This window comes from Acipenser ruthenus, chromosome 4 (assembly GCF_902713425.1).
Source record: "Acipenser ruthenus chromosome 4, fAciRut3.2 maternal haplotype, whole genome shotgun sequence".
In the NCBI taxonomy this organism is placed as follows: Eukaryota; Metazoa; Chordata; class Actinopteri; order Acipenseriformes; family Acipenseridae; genus Acipenser; species Acipenser ruthenus.
The window spans coordinates 24,869,471-24,896,300 of NC_081192.1; the positions used below are offsets into that span (position 1 = coordinate 24,869,471).

General features: G+C 36.3%; 1 protein-coding gene across 1 annotated transcript; it reads left to right on the forward strand.

Annotated features, from left to right (window-relative positions):
• Positions 1 to 21,511: 21,511 nt before the first annotated feature.
• On the forward strand, positions 21,512 to 25,856 carry LOC117399420 (musculin-like). Its single transcript, XM_033998551.3, has 2 exons — positions 21,512 to 22,086; positions 22,829 to 25,856. The coding sequence occupies exons 1-2, from the start codon at positions 21,637 to 21,639 to the stop codon at positions 22,913 to 22,915; spliced, it is 537 nt and encodes a 178-aa protein (XP_033854442.1). The 5' UTR covers positions 21,512 to 21,636; the 3' UTR covers positions 22,916 to 25,856.
• Positions 25,857 to 26,830: the final 974 nt, after the last annotated feature.

Consider the following 26,830-nt stretch of genomic DNA (forward strand, 5'->3'; position numbering starts at 1 on the left):
AATCCCTGTGCTGTGGAAGCTCCCAGTTTACACCAATGAAAAAAATTGCCCTAACGAGGACGCCATTACCTTACCATTGGCCTCCACCTGTGAACCATTAAAGTTGCTGTCACATTTTCTGGATAAAAACCCCACTGTTGAAGGATCATTGGTCAGGCTGTGAATCTGAAGGAAAATGAAGAGCAAAGAGCATTCTACAGAAGTTAGAGATAAAGTAATACAAATGCATAGATTAGGGAAAGGGTACAAAATAATATCCAAGTGTTTGGATATCCCAGTGAGCACAGTTGGATCAATAATCAGGAAGTGGAAGCTGAATCACACCACCCAGGCACTGCCAAGAAAAGGCTGTCCCTCAAAACTCAAACAAGGAGACTTGTGAGAGAAGCCACAGAGAGGCCAACAATCACTTTGAAGGAGCTACAGAGTTCAGTGGCTGGGAGTGGAGTAATGGTGCACCAGTCAACCGTATCAAGAGCTCTGCGTAACACTGGCCTGTATGGGAGGGTGGCAAGAAAGAAGCTGTTACTCAAAAAGTACCATCTGAAAGCACGTCTGGAGTTTGCCAGAAAGCATGAGAGTGACCCAGCTGTGATGTGGGAAAAGGTTTTGTGGTCAGATGAGAAGAGAATCATGTTGGATCTTTACTTTAAAAACTATGGAACCTTACGGCTTGAATGAAACATTGGATTTAAGTTCACCTTTGATTTATTGCGTTGTAAAATAAAAGTAAATATCATTGATGCATACAATGGTTAAATCCTGAATTGCACACTTCAATTACCAATTTAATGAAATTCAAATATTTGTTTTTGATAGAAACATTGTAATTTTGTACACATGACTTTATAGGAAATATTGTAACATTGTCTGTAGTTTTGACTTTAAGTATAACATTGTACCTTGTGTTTTCTGATTCCATTGCTTTGTAATAGATATGTTGAGAAATTAGTTCCCTTTCAATTCGAAGACAACCAAGTTTCAACCGTTGCGGAGGTGAGACCAAACCGATCGGCCTCCTAGGCTGGGAAGCAAGCGTTCCTTCCCCCAAGGGGAAATTAAAAGAAGGATAGTAGATGAACCGAAGAGAAGTGTAAAGGTCTCCCCGGCTTACAAGGGTCGCCTATGCTGAGGGAGGTCGGCATGGACAGACTTCCGAGACTAGGTAGTATTCTTCACTTCTCTCACGGGGGGAGCAGGATCGTTGAAAAAAGAGAAAGAAATAAACATGCAAAGAGGGGGTCTCTAGACAGGGAGACTGACACAGATGAAAGCAGATACAGAGTACAGAGTTTCCCCTTGGGTCACGGAGAGCCGCCCTCGCTGAGGTGAGACCGAATTGATCGGCCTCCTAGGCTGGGAAGCAGCCGATACTTCCCCAAAGAGGAACCTAGAGTGAGACAGAACTGGAAAACAAAGAGAGCGCGGCTTCGTTTGCCCCCAAAGGGAGACTTTGCAGAAGTGGTGCAGAGGAGGACAGGATGGAAGAAAATGAAAAAGCAAGACAAAGAAAAATGGTACAATCCAGGGTTTAAATAGGGAGATGAATTGAATAATGGTACAATCCAGGGTTTAAATAGGGAGATGAATTGAATAATGGCACAATCCAGGGTTTAAATAGGGAGATGCATTGAATAATGGTACAATCCAGGGTTTAAATAGGGAGATTAATTGAATAATGGTACAATCCAGGGTTTAAATAGGGAGATGAACTGATATTTTGGCTGGACATAACGGGAGGAACCCTAGCCCCTGTCCCTGAACCACACCTAAAGGTTAAAAAAAAATGTGTGTGTGCTTTTGCCAGAAATTACATTTTTTGCTTTCTTTCACGGAACTCTTTCTCTCTTATGAACAGGAATCAACCAGTGTCTTGAATGTAATCACCCAGAAACTAAGCCCTAATGTCTGATCTTTATATTCTTTGAGGGAAGTGTTAACAATGGAATGTAAGTGTTAACAATAATGTACCTGGATTCATGCTTTTGCGACAACTACTGTTCAGGCACACAACAAGTCCAGGTGAAAACTTCCCATGTTTTCCTCCAGAGCTCAGTAGCTTGGTAATATCCATTCTTCAGTTCAGAGGGTGAAAACAGGTGATTGGTTTAACTGCCAGAATGGTGGTTGTCTGCTGATCTTCAGCCCCCCTGATCAATTAGCTGGTTGGAGGGGTGAGGCAGCATCTTAAATGGACTTTAATTGAATAGAAAAACAGGAATACAATTGAGAAACAGTAACATTGTTGTGTTTAAAGGGCTGATTTGATTTAAGACCATTTTACAGCACTCACCCAGGATTAACCACCTATCCACAGTTATTCCAGGATTACCCCGCGAGTGTGTCTTATCCCAATGGGTACAGGTTGATCAGGTTTATTCATACGATAAGTGTTGTACCTTTTGCAGTTTCACTCCTAATCATAATAAAACATTCCTTTTTTTTTTTTTTAAATAACCCTGTTATTTAAGATCTGTTCAAGTAACTTAATTCTGTGATAAATAAGTTGAAACTATTTATAACTATTTATTGATTAGAAAACTATGCAGTACCATCAGTTTCCCACTGTAGCGGGCTTCTAAATAATTGTCATACTTATTTAAATAAGTCTGACTATTCATTAATTTAAATTTTGTTGCACGATACATGAAAGGCTATCTGAACCTCTCTTAGAAGAACAGTTATAATGGTAATAATTCATAATGGTTTCTGTGTGAGTTAAGGAATTAGCATGTATATTCTGGTTGGCTTCCAGCCCAGAGTCAAGTTTCTGTTCTAGCAAATGTTGAGTTCATGCTTTTTCTGCTGGCTAAGGGAGCAAGCATAATTCTTATTTATTATCGTTGTTTGAGAAAGTGAAATAAAATTCCCATGAAGAAGGCATTATATTGAAAAAGCTGCTTGTTCAACCCTAATGGCAATTTCACAGTGTAGGCTATCCACAAAGATTATGTTAGAGAGTATAGGGTATCATTTTGTGCACCTGCACAGCAAATGCAGTTTTGCCAGAATGATGTATAACACTATTAAAGCTTTCCATAGATAATTTCAGCAAAGTGTAATAAAGCATAGTGAAGCCTTAGTAAAGCATAGGTAAGCATTGTAAATCACAAACAGTTATAGTAAAGCATATTAAAAAGCTTGTCAAACCACAGTAGACTATGGTAAATTTTGCATTAACCATGGGAAAACTGCAAAATGACATTGTAAATGTGCAATGGTTATAAGGGTAGTAACAATATTTTAATGATCAATGCAGTTTGCAACATATTTTTACACCAATTAACAATTCATAAGTATTGAACAAAATATTTAAAACTTATAGGGTTAAAATAATATTTTCAGAAGTAAATTCATCCAAGCAATATGTATATTCTGTATATAATGATTTTCAAAATAAGCATCATTTATCACATGGTTGATGTAAGAACTAACCTCTAGGATTTTGTAAAAAGAAATACATAAATACTGTGTCTGCATTATTATCCTAATTAAACCCTCAACAATGGACATATAAAGTTAATCTAATCTTGCTCATATAATAAACTGGAGCTGCCATCGTTTCCATCTTCAGTCTGCAATCAAATCTGCGACATTACACAATCACATATCCCCTGTTATGTATCACGTTTTTGTATAGGCCCTAATTGGTATTTATACATTCATTCTCCAATCTTCAATATTTCCCTGATAGTATCATCTATTCACAGTCTTTGGTTCTGCCGATATATACTTTTTTTTGCCAAACAGTTGAAAATGGTTTTGTGAACTGCAAACTCAATTTATTAAACTACTTTTTAAAATACAGTCCTCAACAAAACATTATTTTACACACTTCTATGAACAAGGACCAGTAAGTGCTTTTCATTGGTAAATGTAAGGGACTGCTGTGGTTTATGAATGACGAACTGTAATGTAATATGAAACAAATAAACTGTTGTTGATGGGGATTGGTTTGGTGCACAGAAGATGTGGGTGACATATTTCAGAGTTTCTCCCACTTGACTCTAATAATATTTACCAGTATGTGCACCTGCAAAGAAACTGGTTTTCAACACTGGCTTCCCAAGCAAATTAAAAAAAAAAAACTATAGCCACATCTTTCAGAGATCAACATAGGCATAAGTGTATTGCAGGCCTTAATGTTCCAAGACACAGCATTTAATTTTCCCTTGGGTAAACAAATGCAATAATAGGCAAATGATTCAGGATTGGCTTTACTAGAGATAGCAGCCAAGTAGCAACCTTTTAACTGAAGTGGGGAAAGAGGAAGACTAGAATTTTCATAACTAAATTGCCCTAAAGCACAAAGGGTTTGCATAATGGGTATGCAGTTGAAAGTCTGCATGTCTGAAGGAGGTAATGCAGTTAAGGCACTAATTCACCCTCTGTAACTACAGTCACAGACAAAAGTATTGGTACCCTACACTTATAAGATAATTCAAGAAAACATGCAAAATACAAGCAGTTAGTGAATATTAGTTACTAATTAACACGACAAAGACCAAAATACACCATTTCGGGCAGTTTAACAATCAATCTGTAAAAATAAATAAATAAATAAATAAAAATAACTCAAGGAATTTCAATTTGTTCATGACGGAAGTATTGGCACCTTTACATTAAAGTCTGCAAAAATGTAATAGAACTAATTACAATATATATTCATTGATTCAAAGCCATTGCACGGTGTAACTAAGCTGCATTATAAAGCAAATAGCTGGAAAAAGAAGAAATTATTTTTGACAGCTGTTGAAGAAGAACATTTTGGAAACTCAGCGGATGATGGTTAAGACAAAGGAGTTGGATTCACATTTGAGAAAAGCACTTGTAGCAAACTACAACAAAGGAAATAGCTACAGAACAATATCAAAGAAATCTGGAATACCAAAATCCACAATCGGAGCAATAATCAAGAAGTACCACAGAACAGATTCAACTGAAATGCTTGAAAGAAGTGGACACCCAAAGAAAATGACGGGTACAGTAGGTAGGATAATTGTCCAAGCAGCTAAAAAACAAATTCAAGATTAAAAGCCAAGGACTTTTAGAAACATCAGGCCAGTGGTGTAGTGGTGGTGTGGAGCAAATTGGTGGTGTGGCCACTCTGCAGTTAGTGCAGATTGATGCTATTTGGGGAGTGGCATCTGCATAAAAGCAGGCAGGAATCTTGTATCTGGGAGAGGAGTTTGGTGAGCTTTTGATCTGTGCGTTGCTGTTTGTTTAGAAGGTGAATGCCCGGCCTGACAGCAGTTTTTTGTATGCATTTGTGTATTTTGTTTAAACCTTTTTGTTTTGGCCTGTGTGCCTGTTTATTTGTTCCTGTGTTTTGTTTGTGTTATTTTGTTTATTGAAAAACACGTTTGTGCTTTAAACTGCAGCTTCTGAGTCTCTTTCTTGCTGCATATATATATACAGGCCATTGCCCTTTGCATTGGTGTTAGTGCCTTGCTATGTGATGATCATTTAAAAACTTTTAAAACTATAAATACAAAAAGTAACTTTTCTACTTTTAGAATGCTATTTTGTTTTTTGTATTGAAAAGACTATAAAGCAGTCCATCCTAAAAGGAATTCATAAAATTACATAAAATAAATAGGAACTTTATCATGCAAAGCATATGCACTATAATGTATGAGTACTTTGGAACTGGAGCTCATTGTTCAAAAAATATATGCTTTCACTGCTTTAATGTTATGGAAATCACTACTCATCATTGCTCAAGGTTAAAGACCATATGCCTCAACAGCAGTTGAAGGCCTTGGATATGGTTGACTCTAAAAGTGCAGCAAAAGAACACCTGGCCTGGTTTCCCAGCAATGCATTACTCAGAAACTGGAGAGTGAATTGGATTTGCAGACTAATAAGCTCCAGATGAAAATATTGTTAAACAAGAAGGCTTCCCTCTCTAAAAGCTCAATGGTCTAATTGATGAGCTAATTGTTTGGAATTCCAAAAATTGTCTAAATTTTTAATTTTAACTCCCTGTTTTCTCACCTTTTGTTTTTCTTACTACTTATCCCAGCTTAATGAAATATGGAAGTAATGCTATAGCACTTAAACACTGGTGATTATTTTTTACATTCAACTTGGATTAATTTATTTAACATCTACCATATTGTATTTAATGTATCGGGGCTGGAGGACAGGGTAGGGTGTAATCAAATTATGTTGTTCTTGTAAATAGTAGGCCTTCTGATCCATAGCAGGGAAAAGTAATTTCTCACACAATCCTTGCTAGATATAGGTGAAGTATTATTGTAAAGCAACTTTGTTATGCTTACACCATTTCTCAGACTTCACATGGTTGCTGGTATACATATAGTGCGGTGTTCCACACATACAATTAACTGTGTAGAACTGCCACACACTTAATACAATTCAGTAAAGGCTCTGATAAGATCAAAATCACACAGGTTTACCAAATTCATTGGATCCATCCAAATAAAATATAACTGATGAAGTAAGTGGTTAAAAAGTGAAAAAGACAGTGGAGTCTATTTTAATGATCTAACAGTTGGGGATCTGTGTAGTGTCATCATACAATTCTTAAACTGCTCTTCCTGTTGCTTTTTTTAAATTGTACTTAGTGATGTTAATAAGAAGGAAATGTATCTGCAACTATTATTAGACTTCCAAGCTGTCTTGGGAAGCCTATTGTTATTTAAAGATTATTTTCTTATTTTATTTATTTTTTTCTCCCAAAACTTTAAACTGCTCCTGTTCGCACATTGTGTAACCAACCAACATGAAACTTGGCAGGTATCATCCCGTGTAGATTACAGTTCAGATACAAAAAAAACTTATGCTCCTGCATCAACCAAGATGGCGGCCTGATGCATTTTTTGGACAAACCTTTTAAAATCTTCTTCTTGGGAACCATTGAACCAATTGATCTGAAACTTTGCATATGTCATCAGCAACGAAACCCGTTTCAAGTTTGCAAAGCAGAAATTGCTGCTATAAATTTTACTATCAAAATGGCTGCCACCAAATTCGCTAAAACACGCCCCAAACATCAAACTGCTTCTATTTGCAAACCGTTTAACCAACTAACTCCTAACTTGGTAGGCGACATCCTGGGGACAATAGAAATCAAATGTGGAAAAAATGGTGTTCTTTCGTAAAACAAGATGGAGGCCAGACCTGTGTTTCGTTCTTAAATTTAAAACTGCTTCAGCTGAACACAGTTTAGTTGATTAACTCCAAAGTTGACAAGCATCATCCCTGTGTCAATACAATTGACTTTTTCAAAACTGGTGTTTGTGCGTAAACCAATATGGCCACCTGACGCATTTCTTTAAAAACCTTTCAAAATCTTCGGTCAAATGTAAAACCAGCTTATAACTCCTTACAGTGCACATAGGGTTATGCTTACTATGGAACACATATAGAAAACCATATGTGCTCTATCCAAAAATGACCTTGCCTGTGACCTCTGACCTCTCCTTAAGTTAAAATGTAAAATTAGCTTATAACACCTAACAGTGTGTAGATAGGGTCATGGTTACTATGGTGTTTAAAGATATAAAGCATTGTGAGATAATGAACTAATGCAGTATTTTGAATTGAAACTGCTCCATAAAACTGATCTGTTGCTGACACTTGTGCTGCAATGCTACAGCTTGCCAAAATGTCCAATTGGTACTGAGTTTGGAAGCCATAAAACTGCCTGGCAGTTCTAGCTCTTATTATTATTATTATTATTATTATTATTATTATTATTATTATTATTATTATTATTATTATTATTATTGAGAATAGTACAACATATTTTAAATCTGACCTTTGAGTTTGATCTTTTCTTCAATTTTGCCCATTATAAAAAAGATTTTAAGATGGCAATTCTCTAATGCAGCCTTTCTCCGCACAACGTTTTTCGAGAACATTTTTAAATTACTGTTCTTAAATTCCATATCTACAAAAATTGCTTAAACAATTGCTGGATGAATAATCTTAACCTTATATTCACAATATATATATATATATATATATATATATATATATATATTATATATATAAAAATGCTTCTTTATGGTTCTGGTAAGGCATTTAAAATCTTTTTATTTGCCATATGCTCTGTAGTACAGCTGCACAGGCATAGTATCCATGGGAACAAATCTGCATGGCAAACAGAAATTGTTCCTGATGTCATTAGCTTGCACCTGCCACAACTCAAATCTGACTGTGAGAGTTGGAGTAAATGCTATGTTTTGATGATCAGTTTACTGAAAGACAAATTACATTATGTATTAGTGTATTCAAAGACTATATTCAGAACTTCAATTTGGTGCCTAGGCCAAACGATTAACATTATGTAGGAACCAATTGATTAACTGGCTATGATTTTTAACTGTTTTGTTCAGCTTTTAAAATGTATGTTGGTACCATATGAAAAATAATAACATTAAAAGGTTTTTTATATTTGTGTAATTCATATAATATGACTGGATTTTACAGCTATTTCACTCAATGTTTTTCCTTCTTTATGCAAGTCAAAGTTGTTATAATAGTAGAAAACACTAGTGGAGGCTTTGAGTAAATTGTTGATGTTCATAATGCATTAGAGTAGAAGAATGCAACATGTCTAAGACTTTTGCACAGCAGTGTACCTCCGGTTTAATTATTTTCTTTTTTCTTTAATTAATAAGTTGTGTGATAAATTAGTTGAAATATTATTCACTACTAATGATATGCCACCCCACCAATGGACATTTGAAAAACAATTTGGGCAAGAGCAGTAAAACATATTATTAATGAGGCACGAGGCATTTACAAATCACAACTTTATTACATGAGCTTAACACTGCTTTAAGCTGTTTCACTCAAACGAGATGTCACCTGACAACCATGCATTTCTAGGTGAGATTCTATCGTGTACCTGTTCTCTGTGCATGGAAACCACATTTTCCCGAGCTGTCTGCGAAAACAGCACAAGAACGATACGTATGGCTAATTTGCATATTGACCTCCTCCTTTCCCCTTCATTTGCATGACGTCAGGTGAAAAGAGGGTCTTCTGGAGTAAAATAAACTGAGCCAATGGATGACCGAGCATAATGTCTTGAGAAAAATTAGAACACACATGAAAACCCCCAATGTCCCTTAATGTATCTATGATCTATGTTTACTGTGGACTAAAATGTTAGCCAAATTTGCATCCCTTCTAAAAGCTACAATCTGTGCTTTCGGAAATATTGTTTTCATTTTTTCTGAATTATGAAGTAATTATGATTACTTCATTATGAAGTATACGTAAATGCTTCCAAACAAATTTGGAAACGTTGGGTAATAATTTAGAATATGTAATTATTAATGGTATGCTCTTAAACCTCTCTTTCCTTTTCTTATAATCAAGTAGTTCATTCCTATTGAGTTTGTCAACTTTTCTCAATTCTCTCTCAATAATTTGTTCTTTATATCCTCTTTTCTTAAGATTTATTTTTAATTGTGTTCTCGTTAAGGAATTGCTCTTTTAGTATAGATAGGCTGTGCAGATTATATAATTAGGTACTGATGCTGATATCTATCTATCTATATACACACAGTAGATAGATAGATAGATAGATAGATTCTTTATTTATCTTGCATTCATTCAAATCCAACAATATAATGACTGGTTTAAATGTAATTTTCCAAATTACACATGCAGATGAAGATCATTTAGCTGTAATTTCATTAAACATACTTTCTGTTCCATACATTGTACTGTACATATCATTTAAACAGAACACTCCATTAACGTTCATGCAGTGCTGTGTTTATGTCATTGATGAGGATGCCCGTAATCACCATTCGTGGTTTAACTATAGCTCTATAGCATGAAGGCTTGTGGAGTATCCACTATATATTTACTCAAAACTATCATTTCTCATTAGTACCGCTTTACCAACTTTGGAAAGAATTATCAGACCTTTAGTCCCTAAAACAGAATAGAAATTTTAGGCCATTTTAAAATGGACAGGAGAGCTATTTGACAAATAAGCCATCACAGCTGTAATGCATGGTGGAGGATTTGTGAAGCTTGTGAATCAACTAATATCACTGCTGGTGATTTGGTGAAAACTGATAGCCGACCAGATAAATGAAATATGCATCTAGCATGTATGTGCCAGTAGTTCAGCAAATTCGATTAACACAGGGCACTGACCCTAAAAAAAAAGGGTTTATTTTATTATTTACTTTTTTATACTTTTAAAATGAATGATATCCTTGTCTCTTTTTGTAAAATGTTTTTTACAATAGTATTTTCCATGTTGCTAAGTTTTTTTGAAAATTTGGATACGCTGGCAAATTGACACATTTTCAAGATCACATAATTGAGTGGATGCTGCAATTCAATACCTCAGCAGATGACAAGTTCAAGGATGATCCTTTACTACTAAAGTCCTGCTGATTTTGAAGTTTTATGTGAAACAGTTTAGAGCTGCTGGATTAATGCATGTATGAGAAAGTGTCCTTGGATTATAGAGCATTCCTATAGAATGAGAAAGAGAAATCTGAGATTGTTACAGAGAAAGGAAATGCAGTGTTCATTTCTTGTCCAGATAAAAAAAAAAAAAAAAAAAGTTAACAGTAAAGTTTAAAAACATTTTTCATGATGTTGGCATCACTATATGCAGAATCAATTTTATCTAATTTGATATCTACAAGCTTCTGCATTAGACAATTTAAAACAACATATAATACAATATATATATTAGACCATGATATTGATGTGATAGAGCCATTTGAAATGTCTTTTTATTAGATTGTTTGTATTAGATGGCTTGTATCAAATAGTTTGTATTAGATGTAAATTACATCACATTAAAATTAGCTATGCTGTTGCATTATTCTTATTCCATAGCAGTAAACAATAGGGTGCTGTACAAAACTGAACAGCAGTACTGAAAGGACACGGTTAAAGTCTTAAAAAAATATTAGACTACAGCTTCATACATTGTTAACTGCATACTTGAACTGTAAAATGTAGCATGCATCTCAGCTGTGCTATTAGATAATTATTGGCAAAGGGTCCCCATTGTAATAAAAAAAATAATTTCACACTGTAATAGTAAAGGAATGACAACACTGTGATAGCAGAGAGCTTGAATATCCACTAAGGAGACTGGGGAATTGTTTATTTTTAATTGTGTTTTGAAGAGTAAACAACATATTATTATTATTATTATTTATTTCTTAGCAGACGCCCTTATCCAGGGCGACTTACAATTGTTACAAGATATCACATTATTTTTACATACAATTACCCATTTATACAGTTGGGTTTTTATTGGAGCAATCTAGGTAAAGTACCTTGCTCAGGGGTACAGCAGCAGTGTCCCCTACCTGGGATTGAACCCACAACCCTCTGGTCAAGAGGCCAGAGCCTTAACCACTACTTCACACTGCTGAAGAGTGGAGGCAGCAGCAGGGAGAGGATCTTGGCCTTCAGCCCATCCTACAGTCGCTGGTGGACCAGCGGTGCCCCCCCTGGGAAGAAGTGGCACTACAGCGACAAAGGGCCTGTTGTCGCAGTGGGCTGGATTGGACATTCGCGTTGCAGTTCTGCAACATCAATGGAAGAAGCCAGCTTCAGGAGAGGTGAAGTGGCAGCTGTCATTCTGTTGGAATGTCTTATTTCACATATTTTATCCTTTTTATTAATCAACTCATCACATCAACTTCAGTTGCTTAACTCTGCCTTTCTTTGTTGATGTTTAATTCAACTCTAAACCAGCTAAATAGTCCACATTAAGTGTGGATAAACTATAATAAGCGTGAATAAATAAATCAACTGGATGGTAACTGCCTATCCTGAATCTAAGCATTTTGTTTTCTTTTTTACACTGCGATCCAGGTAAACTCTGGTAAATTTGAAAGCTACTTGCCTTGGTTCACACCCAGGTATTAAATTCTACTAATTTACATTTTTTGAATATTATGTTATTTAACATGTTGTTTACAGTATATACTAAATTTGTTAAGAATCTAAAAGGCCAACTATAAATGGTAGTTTTTATTTATTTATTTATTTATTTGTTTATTTTTATTGCAGTGTGTAGTAGGGTTATGAGAACATTCCTGTTACAGCCATTCAGTGAGGAATATTTGATATAATCAGTAAGGAAGAATAAATCTTTTTTTGGATAAAAAAAGATCCAGAACAAATTATTTCCAGATACACAGTTGTACTGAAGATTGTACACACAGATTTCTTGGTCAAGGTTATTACAGTTACAAAACATGTTAACATGTCTCGGAAGATGAAGCTTAATTTATTTAGTTTAAGGAACAAAATCATTCCTGTGAAATACTTTTAAGTTTTGAGTTGCCTCGTCTGAATAAATGGCAGAAATGACAGCATGTTTTTAAGTATCATATAGAATTTAAAGCTTCGTACAGTATTTTACTACCATGCATGGAAAAATAGATTCATGTGTATATATAAAAACCTTTTTAAAATACAGTAGTGGATTAATCAGGTCAAACACCATAGTGCGTAGGAAATGCATTAATTCCTTTATTTGTTTGGTCCTGATTTTTCTTATTTGAATAATTAAAACAGTACCGTAAAATTAAGTTCCACTGTTTACTTAGTATTAACTAATATTATTTAAGACAAAATATCTGTTGAAGAGAATCTCTGGTGAATCCTGAGCTGGAAAATTATTTTGATTTTTACACAGATAATTTATTTTTCTGCTATGATGATTAATTTAATAAGATCAACATATATGTTGTTATCACACTTTGTTATTAAATCGTATTCATATGGCCCTTAAACTAGGATGTTTAACTTAATCAAAGCTTGTGGAAAATTTAGCCTGTAGTTCCTTATAAAAAATAAAAATAAATAATAATAACTGGAACGTAAGGATATGACTTCAAGCTCCTAGTGATGAGGTCTCAGGCAGCTTATAGAGGACACCAGACAGTTTTAACAGTTATAGTTTACATACACTTTTGAAACAAAACAAAACTAAAAAGTTGTACTAAACCATTTGGGGTAATGTTAAGTTCTTGCTTGTAGTAAAATAACAGTGAAAGGGATGTGCACTGGACATAGCAAGGAGTGAAGGAGAACATTCAGGATATGGAGGTGGCTTTGTTCCACACAGCTTTGCACTGAAAGCATATACTTGTTGCTCAGTTTTGGCAAAAGTTCAGAATTGAGTAGAAAAGGTAGGATAGCAATTTTCTTGTTCCAGTGCCTGATAAATTACACCTAGACTAAAAAACAAGGGAGTCTTCATATCACGTTTACAGATGCAAGGGAACATAAATCCCACATCACACAAATGTTACCAGGCTTATCCGTATGACGCTGACATCAACGTAGTGGGAGGAAGACAATTTCAGGGTCAACAGATGCCAAGCTCAACACACTCAGGGAACTGCAGGCGGTTGTTATATTGTCATACAGAACATCTATTTCTTCTGATGTGATGCCTTTTGGAAATATGTGACATGTACCTCATGGTACACCAGTATGCCATTTTATTTTCTTTATTTCTGTACTTCTTTGTAATTTACATCCACTAGGGGCAGAGTGTGGAAATGTTAATAGTCTTATATGGTCAGCAGAATCATTATGACATTTCTTACGAATGTCTCACATTCTAGAATTTGAAAGCAACACACATCATATTGACATGTATGTGGTGTACAGTTATAACACTACGACTACTACTACGACTACTACGACTAATAATAATAATAATAATAATAATAATAATAATAATAATAATAATATGTGAAAAGCAACCAACTATTCCTTAGGATTAGGTAGACTAAAAGATGAGAAGCTGTGTAACATGTTATTTCGTAAACCTGCTTTTTCTTGCAATTACACTCCATTGTTTAAACAGTACAAGTTACATGAATGTATCTCACTCCAAACCACTGGTTTGGGTGTAACTCAATCCTGTGTATGTACATCTGGAAAATACCAATCAACAAAACAATTCTGCCTTACCAATCCTTGTGATTTACTTTTTTTTTTTTTCCCTGGGAAAAGTGCACCAACTCAAGTAGCTGATTGACAAACTAAGCAGAATCATAATTTTAGCACTAAGGGGTATCCATTACATGAGAACTTTCTTCTGGCGCCAGGAGGCATTAAAAAGAGAGTTTGCTGCTCTATTCCAAAGGGGAAGTGTCGTGGAAGTGAGTGATACCTGAGCAATGTGGGCTACATTTGGGGTCTTAGAAAAGTAATGAGCCTGAACAATTAATCATGACTCGTTTCCCCATGGAGGTTATTTAATTTTAACTGCTAAGCACCAAGAACGACACATGGTTTTTGAGTATGGGAATCTTCTGTCATGAATACAGAATACAGTAGCAATAATTAAGTACATATTATATTAAAGGCTGTTATCTATTTGTTAAATGGAAGGAGAATTTGAATAACATTTGGATTTAGTGTAACTTACTATGTACCTGCCTAACGTGTAATTAGTTGTAAAAAAATAAAATAAAAAACAACTTCACTACAGTATAATAAACCTCTCACTTATAAACTGACATTACTGACATAGATTATATGTTGTTTTTTTTGCTGTTTAGGTATTATGAGCTTTTCATTCTATTTTGATTTAGATAGTAGACTAATAGTTAGGCTCGGTTGGCAGGTGCCTCAGTATTCTAGTCTGCACAATACTGTCTCACAAGACCAGGCTTAAAAGAGATGACTGTAGGGGGCATCATGCAGAACAGGCTTTGCTAAAGCTTTACATCTCAACTTTCCTGAAAGAAGCCATAAGAATTGAGAGATGGTCAAATATCCTTCCAGAACAATGTAAGCATCTTGCAGTCGTGTTGGGTCCTGGTTTGGCTGTCCCTGGGGGTCTTTCACCCTATTACTGTCCCTTGTATTTTCATATACATTAATACTAATGACTAATGACTCCAGAATAGATGTTGCTTGATTAATTATACGCACTCTAAGCAAATCAAAATGAACATTTCCACACATGTGTTATATTTGTTTCATGATACATATATATGCCCTTCGAATTGGTGGTATCATGGGGCAAGTTCAGCATGGAAGAGGGGGTCTTGGTCTCAGTTCAGCTCCTCCTACATGGCACAAGGCAGCCCCAGCTCAACGGAGGAAGATGGTAGTCAACGAGGTGCCAAAGCAGGAGGAGAGGATGAGTTGTATAAAGGCCATTTCCCAGGCCAAGCAGGGAGAATGGATGAGATGGGAGAGTGTGGAACAACGCAAGATTGGCTGGCAAGACCTATGGTCAATGGAACAGAGCAGGATCAGTTTCCTCATCAGGTCAACATATGATGTTCTCCCATCACCACAGAACCTAAACCTCTGGGCAGGAGAGGATCCCTCATGTCCTGTGTGTTCATCACCTGCAACATTAAGGCACATTTTGACAGGATGTAAGGTGGCTCTTAGCCAAGGACGGTTTAATTGGCGCCATGACCAGGTGCTGCGATGTTTGGCCTTAGCATTGGAAGACAAGCATAACATGACCAATAAGTTGCCACCTGTTCCATCAAAACATTACACACAAAAGACAACATTCCTCCGTCCAGGAGAGCAACCACCAAGAAAAGGTGTTAAAACCAATCCTCGCCCAGGACAACTGGAAGCTGCTAGACTGGAAAATGCTGGCAGATGTTGGTCAGCGGCTTATTTTTCCACCTGAGATTGCCACCACTAACCTTCGGGGAGGATGCTGTAGATGAGGCTTATGAGAAGAAGAAACTGCGGTATGCTCAACTAGCCACTGAAGCGGAACAGCGAGGATGGAGAGTCTGGGTTTACCCAGTGGAGGTGGGTTGTCGAGGATTTGTGGCACACTCTACAACCTGGTTTCTCAAAGATGTCGGATTCAGTGGCCAAGAGTTGCGTTGCACAGTGAATAACTTATCTGAAGCAGCAGAGAGGAGCAGCAACTGGCTGTGGTTGAGACGGAAAGATTCTGGCTGGGGATCTCAAGCACAATAGAAAGAAAGAAACGCTGAGGTACAGGTAAGTAAGCTAGGCTGAGTTGAGTGGGGGACGGAGGGGGGTGATTCTGGGACGCCAGAATCACCGTCGAGCCCTCTTGAGGTGTCGTGGGCTAGTCGACGAAACACCGAGGATGGAAGGTGCCCACTTGAAGACCCCAGAGATGTACCCTACTTAGCTCAATCCAGATGGTTGTCATGCTGATGCGATGGGGAGACCGCACTGTGGTTGATCCCCGGAGCCAGCATCGCAGCCGTTGTGTGTGCTGATGCGCTAGGGAGGCAAAATAAGCTGATCCCTGGAGCCAGCATTACACTTCAGCCATCAACACCAGACAGAAGGATATCTACATCATCATATGGAAGGAAGCGCAAATGGATGGAGACACATATGGATCACATTAGTTTACTGTAAAGCTACGTCTTAGTTGGTGCTTATCTTGGCGAGAGCCGAGGTCAAATCAGCGTGAAGTTTTAACATCTACTCTCGTGTAATGGAAATCATATATACAGTATATGAAAATGGAAATCATATATATATATATATATATATATATATATATATATATATATATATATATATATATATATATATATATACTGTATATATCCTTAATAAATGCAGGTTGCCATTCGTGCTCCATCTTTTAGGTGATATTCTGCTAATTGACTTTACTAACCAGTCCCCTGCTCATTCTATAACCATTTCAAAAACTGTTTTTGATGAACTTGGGTTTCCCCTATCTGAAGAAAATACTCTAGGTGCCTCTACATGTCTCGAATTCCTGGGAATCAAACTGGATTCAATTAAAATGGAAGCACGCCCTCAAGAGAAACTTTGTTGCATCAGAGAAATTCTCAGTTACTGCTATTTCAAAAAATTGTGTACTAAACACGAAAACACGAACTCCTTTCATTATTCAGTCATCTCAATTTTGCTATCAGGATTATACCTCAAGGTCGATCATTTATTTCTTACCTGTTAAATTTAGCATTGTCTGTTCCTGCTGTGCCCCACCACATCAACCTCAACGCAGGGTGCCGCGCTGACATCAAACTATGGATTTGACTTCTCTCCAACTGGAGCGGCATTTATTTTTTCTACGATGATTCTTTTACATCTGCCATCAGTCTCAGCTTGTATACCGATGCCACCCCTTCCCGAGGGTTCAGGGGCATTTTAGGAACTAAATGGTTCTTTGGAAGCTGGCCCTCCGAAATGTTCTCCTTACCCCCCGAGGAACAATCTTCAGCACTATTTGAGTTATATCCAATTGTAATAGCTGCAGTTGTATGGGGTCATCTGTGGTCTAAGAAAGTAACCGTGTTTAACTGTGATACCCTGACTACTGTGTCAATAATCAATAAAGGCAGATGCTCATGCGAAAACTCACTTGGGTTTCAATGCAGGGTAACTTCAGAATCAAAACCTCACACATACCAGATTTAATTGTCTCATTTTAATTTTCAGAAATTCCATTCACTGTTTCCAGAAGGGTATCCCCTGCCTGTTCCATGCCCTCAATTCAAGGATCTCATCAGAAGGGGATCCCCTGCCTGTTTCATGCCCTCAATTCAAGTATCTCATCAGAAGGGGATCCCCTCTGTTCCATACCCTCAATTCAAGGATCTCATCAGAAGGGGATCCCCTCCCTGTTCCATGCCCTCAATTCAAGGATCTCATCAGAAGGGGATCCCCTGCCTGTTTCATGCCCTCAATTCAAGTATCTCATCAGAAGGGGATCCCCTCTGTTCCATACCCTCAATTCAAGGATCTCATCAGAAGGGGATCCCCTCCCTGTTCCATGCCCTCAATTCAAGGATCTCATTCTGTACTGATTCAGCCTCCCAATTCGGTGTCAAACGTTTCTGAATCCACGTTTAAATTAATGGCTGACTCAGTTTCCCAAAGCACCAAAGCACCTACAGAACATTCTACAATATAATGAATCACTTTTTGTTTTACGCAATGCAATCTGTCTCTCTCCACAATACGCCCTTACCGATCAGGCTTACAATACCACTTTCGTTTACTCGTAGTTAACTTCCCTCATTTAAATTCCCTACCCCAGATACAAACATTATTACGGGGCATTCAAAAATCAGCTCCCAATCCTTCATCTAACAAACTACCCATCACTAAGGAAACTTCTCCCCTTACAAGGACGTCCTTCTAAAGCAATGTTCGTCTCGGCCTTCTACGGTTTCCTTCGGTGCGGCGAGATTACCTCCCAGAATCGGTCCTTTGATCCATCTATGGACCATTGCATCAGTGATCTCAAACTCCAATCTCAGGTCATGTATTCTTTATTTTTTAAATATTCAAAAAACGATCGGGAAAGAAAGGGAGTATACATGTATTTATTTAAAACTAATCATATTTGTCCCTTTTCTGCTCTATTCAGCTGCCTATAAATGCACCCGATTTCTGCTCGAGACGAACCCCTCTTCCGCACACCGGAAGGCACGATCGCCTCAAGGACTTGGTTCATCAAATCCCTACGTCTGTCTCTTCTCAGCGCTAGATTTTCGGCCAACAGTTATTCTAGACATTCTTTCAGAATTGGTGCAGCTACTTCTGCTGCTTCACGAAACATTCCTCCACATCTAATCAAAGCTATGGGGAGATGGACATCAGAAGCATATGAACTGTACATTCGAAACAATGACAATGACATGTTAACAGCACAAAAAAACGTTATGTGGTTAATTAATTTTAGCCTTAAGGAGTTTTTTATTTTTTTTTTGGAGCCTGGAGGAAGGGCTACCCATGGCCATGGATTCCCTAAGGTTTCAAACGGTAGGGGGGTTTTCCTTACCTGAGCGCCATGTGATTTATTCTGCGAGGTGGTGGAGGTAGAGGCCCGAAGCCACTTGTCCTGCCCACTGGAATTAGTTAGTTAGTTTAAAATTTTGTTTTAGATATTACATATTCTGCTGGCATAGGGGCGGCTAACGAGTTCCTAGGGACAAGGCCATGGGCCAAAAGTTTCATACTGTATATCTGTATGGGAATGTTTCCTTTAAACTAATAAATGATCAATCTACATCAATCGTGGATTCTCATTTCTGAATTGGAAACTTGTTGTCTTTCTGAATAGGAGAATCCACCCATTAATCAATAAAATAACCATCAGCCTTATAAAAGCCAAATTTGTCTACGCCCTCTTGTCCTTCTATTGTTTGGCCCCCTCCTCCCCTACCTCCACCTTGCAGTGGCCTTGTTTAGGGGGAAGGTGGCCCAAAGCTACTTGTCCCGCCCGTCGGTATTAGTTAGTTAGTTTAAATCTTTTTTTTTTTTTTTAGATACAGTGTAACCTGGTTAATGTCCCCTCAGTTAATATCCCAACCCGCTTATTATCACGTTTTTTTAAAAACCACTTTCCACTCACCATAGGTTTCTATGTTAAATTAACTATTTTAATACCACTAGGAACCCTGCTTATTATCCCCATTTGAGTCATCTACCAAAGCTGTGCAGATGAGGTGTACCGTATAAAATAAATTATTTAACCAATTATACTATTCCTAGATTAATAAACATTGTGTAAACCCTATCAAATGTGGTACTGGAAGGGCGTTACTTCAGAAGTCATGCCTTCAAAATGTCGGTTAAACTGATTTTGGCTACATAACTAACCTGATGTACTGTACATAGCTAGCTACAAGCAAAAATGTCTACTCAAAAAAGAAAAGATCTGACAGACACTCAGAAACAGGAAATGATACATCTCTGTGAAGGAACACCAAAGATTTCACATCAAAACATTGCAAAACAATTTGAAATTGATCGGTCCACTGTTAGTAAACTCTACCGAAATCGGGAGCTAACATGAGACCCTGTTTATATCCCAACCCGCATAATATCCCCAAATAACTCTGCATGGTAATGGGGATATTAAGCGGGTTACACTGTATCACACATTCTGCCGGCATAGGGGCGGCTAACGAGTTCCTATGGACAAGGCCATGGGCCAAAAGTTTCATACTGTATATCTGTACGGGAATGTTTCCTTTAAACCAATAAATGATCATTTTACATCAATTGTGGATTCTCATTTCTGAATGGGGAATTTTACTTACTGTTACAATACGTACCAGATTTAAAAGTATGTACTGTATTACAGTCCACGTGTCCACTCTTTTGGCAAGTGATATTTTCAGAATCATATTGTTCTGAATTAAAATACTGTACCAACAAAACCAACTACAGTACATCTAAATAGAAGCCTATTTATTTTGACATTTTATCTTTTTTTTTGTTCCCTGAAAAACGGACAAGGGTTAGAATGGGCCCAAATGAAATGATCAGATATGCATCACACTTGTTTAACCGTCACTGAAGACAAGATTTTATGGGGTCGGATATGTGAGTACCAATGCTGTAAGCAGTACAGAGAGGAGTACTGTCATACAAACTGAAAAACCCACTTCTACTCGTGATCGACATAGGAGCGTTACCGAACAGCCACTTGTTTTAATTAAAATGGAAAGAAATTTTAAAAATACCTGAAAACAAACAGATTGGGCAGTTTTTTTCTTTATATAATAATGAGAAAATGTGTTTTCTAATAGCATTAGTGCCCTCTCAATGGATAGAGCCTTCATGGCACTATCGCTAATTATATCCTCCTAGGTCAGCCAATCAGAGTGCAGGGAATCTTACCATAAGTATAATCCCATATGCCCTTAGAATAGGGGTCTCCAATCCTGGTCCTGCAGGGCCTGTGTCCCTACTGGTTTTTGTTCCAACTCTACCCTTCTAATAGGCACTTCATTGGTCCAATTAAGTAACTTAAGGTACAGTTGAAACAAAAACCAGAAGGGACACTGGCCCTCTGGGACCAGGTTTGAAAATCCCTGCTTTAGAATGTTTCAGAGCCCGGGAGGGGACATGAGAGAAAAATATATGTCTTGTGCGCATTACTTACTATCTCCGGGCTCCGTAGAATGTCTGTAACCGCATCACAAAAAACAATCAAACACTATCACTCCGCCTGTTTTATTTGTAACTTATCTAGCCTACAAAAGTAATTGAAGTGGACAACTTTGTGGTTGTATTTTGTTATAATTAATATCCAAATACTAAATTGAGTTTTGCGGTACTGCTGCTATGTGATGTAATCAGATGAGAAAAAAAAAAAAACAGTTACAACACAATAGCTGAGACACAAAACCCAAAGTGAAGTAGAAAAGCAGTCAAATATACCCAGTGCTGTATTTTATGTATTTTAAATATGGCCAGTTCTGAAATAGTTAACCTTGATGGCATTCCTACTTGAAGCTCTGTTCTGGAACATACCATTCTAAAATAAGAAAATTTAACAGATTGAATCCTCCCCCACCCACTTTTTGTAATAATATGTATTTTTTAATTATTGTTATTTTAAATCATAACATTGCAGCATTTAAAACGGACTTTATTATTCTGTTGGGTGGGTTTGTTTCAATTACTACAGGTAGCTACATGTATTTATTTTCCCTCACATACAATCGGAATGGTTTGGTCTGTTGAATCAAAATAAATACTGCTGTCAAAAGTAGATATGTAGTCATGAAAGCTGAGAAAGCAACCTTCTAATAAAAAGCGTTTACCTTTCATGAAAAAAGTTACAATTGTTTTATTATTATTATTATTATTATTATTTTTATTTTTTATTACATATTTTGAAAGTGCAGTATGTCAACAGGCTCGGTTAGTGATACTGATGATATTCAAGAGATGGTTATACAAGGACTTGATTTTCAGTACCATGGTTCAAAGCAGGATGCTATGGACAACGACCTATACAATTCTGCCGCAGAAGACGAGTGTTGCACAGAATTCAGCGGTAGCAGCAACTGCTCAACCAAGAAGAGACGCAAATCGGGTGCAAGTAAGAGCCTACCCAAAACACACAAGGAATGCAAACAGTCTCAGAGAAATGCTGCCAACTCCCGTGAGAGAGCAAGGATGCGCGTTTTAAGTAAAGCTTTTTCCAGGTTAAAAACCAGCTTGCCCTGGGTACCACCCGACACCAAACTTTCCAAATTGGATACACTGAGACTGGCTTCAAACTACATCGCACACCTCAGGCAGCTTCTGCAAGAAGATAGATACGAGAACGGCTTCGTGCATCCGGTAAACTTGGTGAGAACTTTCCCTTGAAGATGGTTCTATTGAAAAGAGAATGAATACACCTAACGTTCCTATACTGCATTGTGTCAATTTCAAGTACCATTTGTTTTATATATATATATATATATATATATATATATATATATATATATATATATATATATATATATATATATAAGCATGTACCTCCAATTATTTAGAATATACGTTAGATACTTAGAATTTGTTTTAATTATGAGATATATTCTGGAAAAAAATGCAACACATATGTTATGGTAAGACGGTATCAAGTAACAACATATATTTCAGACTCACTCACTAGTGTATTAAAAACGTTCATTATAACGCTTAACTTGCTCTTACAAGCAAGCAAACGAAGGGATGTACTGTGTGTACTCAAAGAACAAAGTGTTTAAACCTCTATGAAACATAGTACAGTAAAGCATGTTGTCAAAACTAACTTTAAAGGAATTGATTTTACTCCTTACTTTTTAAATAAACTATATTTCTTTGTAATATTATATTTCATATTCAATGTGTGTTTTTATACGTGTTCAGTGTTCATTTATATGCGTTTTGTAAGTGCAAATGCTGCTTATGAAAGCCACCTGTCATAGGAAGTTACACATGGTCATATCTCTTGTGATCAGTTAATTCAGGTTTCACTGCATGTAAAAGGAAAATGGGTAGGTTTGCTACCTACTATTTTACACACTGATTATTCTGTATATTTCTTTTTTTTTTTTTTTTACAGACATGGCCATTTGTGGTTTCAGGAAGACCAGATTCAGAAAACAAAGACGTTTCTGCCACATCTAGGTTCTGTGGAGCTACAGCATAAAGGACTATGCAAAACTTTTTTACTATATAAATATAATTTTCTAATTTATATTTTTGTATGAGTTTGTATTATGCTTAGTATATTCTAAACTGTAGTCCAGACAGTTGACCAAGCTTTTAACCACAAACTGCTTGTAAGACATGTAAGTTACGTTTATGCACTGTGGAACTTGTGTTCATTATTTAACAATAAATCAGAAGATTAGGATCAAGGATTGCCTTCTTCTTCAAAGAACTAATGAAACTAGGCAACAGTTGGATGCCTTAAATTAAAAAAAAAAAGTTCAAAGTTTTGATAATGTGGAATGTAACTATGGACTAATATAGGCACGAAGAATATATATTTTATTTCAAAAGCAGTATTAAATGTTTGAAAACGTATATTATGCATCCATGTGTATAAGTATCTCTTTGTCATTTACTGTAAAAGGTTGTCTATACATGTATAAAATACCACCTTATAATACTTAATATGAGTTATAGAAAGCTATTTTATAAATATGTGAAACCTATCAGCACTTTCTGAAGCCTTAAACTTTAAGATCATAACTGTGGTTTGGACAAGATACATATGTGTTATAAAATAGTTTGAAATTAACAACATTCATGCTGTAGCTTTAGACTTTTATAGTGTACTGTATAACAGCATACTAAACCAAAGACATGGTTATCTTACACAAAAAGCAGTAGTTCTCTTTACAGCTCTGTAATTATCCGTGCATGTTTGTGTTTTGAAGTTATCTTCAAATTAAAATAACAAAATTGAACACTGCATTCCTTCCAAGGAGTGTTCAGTTTAAGAAAGCTGTAATAATTAGAAGTTGCTACACTGGGAATAATTTCCTTTTCATCACGTTGAACTGAACAACAGGTGCTGCTGCTAAGTGCCCCAGGTTCCCAGATGCAGAGATACTCTCTAGGGAAAGATGAGACATTCTTATTCGCTTGCTCATTCTGTGAGCTGTTATCATTTATTCAATTATTTGGTTAATTCAGTTAGGTCCTTTTGGCAGGATTATTCTTTAATGTGTAAGAGCAGTTTTCAATACGTCAGTTTTATGACCTATTAAGATAGCGAAATAACAAGGGAGAATGTGACAGAAACTGACAATAATTAACATTAACTCCTGAATAAATATCAGTAATATTGTTTGTTTCCCAGTAATCCCTCTTATGATTTCATTAAGGTTAAATGCTGGGGCTGTTTTTTTTTTTTTTTTTTAAATACCATACAGTAGATATTGCACTTTCTTGTTAACACTTTTTTTGTTTGTAGTATTTTATTATTATTTTAGACCTGTACAACACATAACAATTGTAAGATTTATAAACAAATTCAGCATCTTTTGATATATCTCTAACATGCATGGTTTATCCCTAAAATTAAAAAGAGAAAACAGCAATAACATTTGTTTGGTGTGTGTGTTTAAATTGTTACCTAGACAACAGAACACTTTAAAATAATTTATTTTACATGGAAACTATGCTATAATCATGCCGCACTGTTGTCAGTAGTCAAATAATGTTGCAAGATTACAGATGGTTATCAAGTTCATGTCAGTAGCCTTTGAACATCAAAATCACAGTTTTGCTGTTATGTTTATTGTCTTAGATAAAAGCATACGTTTGAACATTGCCTTATCTGATTTTTGCCTGTTAATCTTTCTTTTCCACATAAGAGAGATTTATGTTTAAATTAATAAAAACCCAACTGTACCTTTCCAGTCATAAGAATGAACCATAATTTCATTATTTGACTTTCATTAGTTGCTATAAGAACACGTATGAACGAGAGGAAGGCCATTCGGACCATCTATGCTCATCTGGTTTCCAGTAGCTGACTGATCTCAAAACTTAACAACTAGAGTACTCAATTGAAAACATCTCAATTGAATATTACATTATAGTTATACATTTCAAGCCTCTCCAGATTTTAAAATCATTTTAGAAGGTTGTAATGAAGGTTTTAATCCTTGGGGAAAACCTGGAATTTTACTGTAAAAGACTAGATGTAAAACTCCTGTCTACAGTATTTGACACACCCATGATTTTAGTATTTCTTTGCTGGCTAGACTGGATATTTTTAGGCACTATTTGCATTTATTTAAAAAGTACTTGGCCACACCCAAAGGATTGTCTGACCACAGCCTAGTATTGTTTCACTGTGTGATAACCCTAAATGTGCTGGCACTTTAATACACAGCTTCTACAGGATATGCATTTTATTAATTATTTTGGGAGAGGTGGAGAAAACATTTATTTAACTGAAAAAGAGGTGGGATTTGCACAAGATCCAAATAAAACTATTTTGTCAACAATCCAGTGGAAATTTACCAAGCGCTGTGAAAAAAAAAACAGTTGGAGTGCTTATTGCAGGTTCACAGAGCTTAAAGAGCTTAAATGAAGATCTGAAATATGAAAGGCAATTATTAGTGGATGTGCTGGGCAATGTGGTACATGGGTCACTAGTGAGAGACACAGTATTTATTGAGCACAGCTGTAAGACAGTGCAGCGAATACTGATCCATCTCAATGAGTTCCTGGACTCTGGTGCTTTGCATGTTTATTGTGGCTTTCTACACTGACTTGTCCATGAAGAAGACTTTGTTACTATGTGGTTTAGCAGTTCCTGTGGGGGCTAAACAGTGGCACAACACATGGACTTGATAGTGTCAGGATAGAACTGTATACATTATTATTATTATTATTATTATTATTATTTATTTCTTAGCAGACGCCCTTATCCAGGGTGACTTACAGTCATTATATAAGTGTTTAAACAGTGTTAGAGAGGCTGTGCTGCCTCCAAACTGCCAATGAGCTGTGATTGTACCCACTGGCTTACTACCTGAAATGGGATCAATGATGAGCAATTTGTGATATTTTGTCTGCCTCCAAACTGTATTGTCTTTGATGGTTTGCTAAAAAAATTAAAAATAAAATCAACTCCTTACCACTTTAAAATGTGTAACTAAGTAAATATGGCTAATCAACAGATGAGCTGTGGATAAACTTACACATGGGTCAGTGCCTCTTCGTGTGCATCATTTAAAAAAAAAAATATGTTATCCATTTTACCTGTTAGGCTTTCAGGGATCAACAGCAGCACCAGTCCACACGCTATTGGGTCCTGCATCCACCAGATGTCCATTTTGAGAGTTCAGGCATTTCTTATACAGAAAAAGAGACCATTTAACAAATACAATAAGAATACCATTGCATTATAACTATTATCTTGATTAGTAACTCCTGTGCAGTAGCCTAAACAGATAGGTGTGGCTAAATATTTCGCAGTTTCTCTAATCATTTTGATTATATGTACAAATAATGTTTGTTTAGAGCATTCATTTATTTTATTTTTATTTTGCTGTTATGCCCCCCTTCGATGTAATGTTGATCCTGTATGTTGCTAGTTTAATGACGGTGAAACATAACTTTTAAATAATAAACTAAATATTGTAATTCTATTTAACAGTAAACATAATTATGGGGTTTATTTATGAAAAGAGTGAAATAAAATAGATTTATTGTATTTATACCACCTATTTGTTGTTGTGTGTATTTCTAAAGACTATATTTAGAAGAATTAACATTGGTCTGGAGGCTGTGTGCTCCAGTGGATAAATAAAGGGGTTTGTAACCAGGAGGTCCCTGGTTCAAATCCTGGCTCACTCCCTGACTCATTGTGTGACCCTAAGCAAGTCACTTAACCTCCTTGTGCTCTCCTTGTCTTTCGGGTCAGACATTGTTGTAAGTGACTCTGCAGCTGATGCATAGTTCACACACCCTAGTCTCTATAAGTTGCCTTGGATAAAGGCATCTGCTAAATAAACAAATAATTATATATATATATATATATATATATATATATATATATATATATATATATATATATATATATATATATTTTTTTTTT

Bases quoted from the DNA above. Each gene is read 5' to 3' on its own strand.
- LOC117399420 (XM_033998551.3), top strand. From the start codon at position 21,637: ATGTCAACAGGCTCGGTTAGTGATACTGATGATATTCAAGAGATGGTT. The intron at 22,087-22,828 runs GTGAGAACTTTC...TTTTTTTTACAG, and splicing joins TCGTGCATCCGGTAAACTTG to ACATGGCCATTTGTGGTTTC.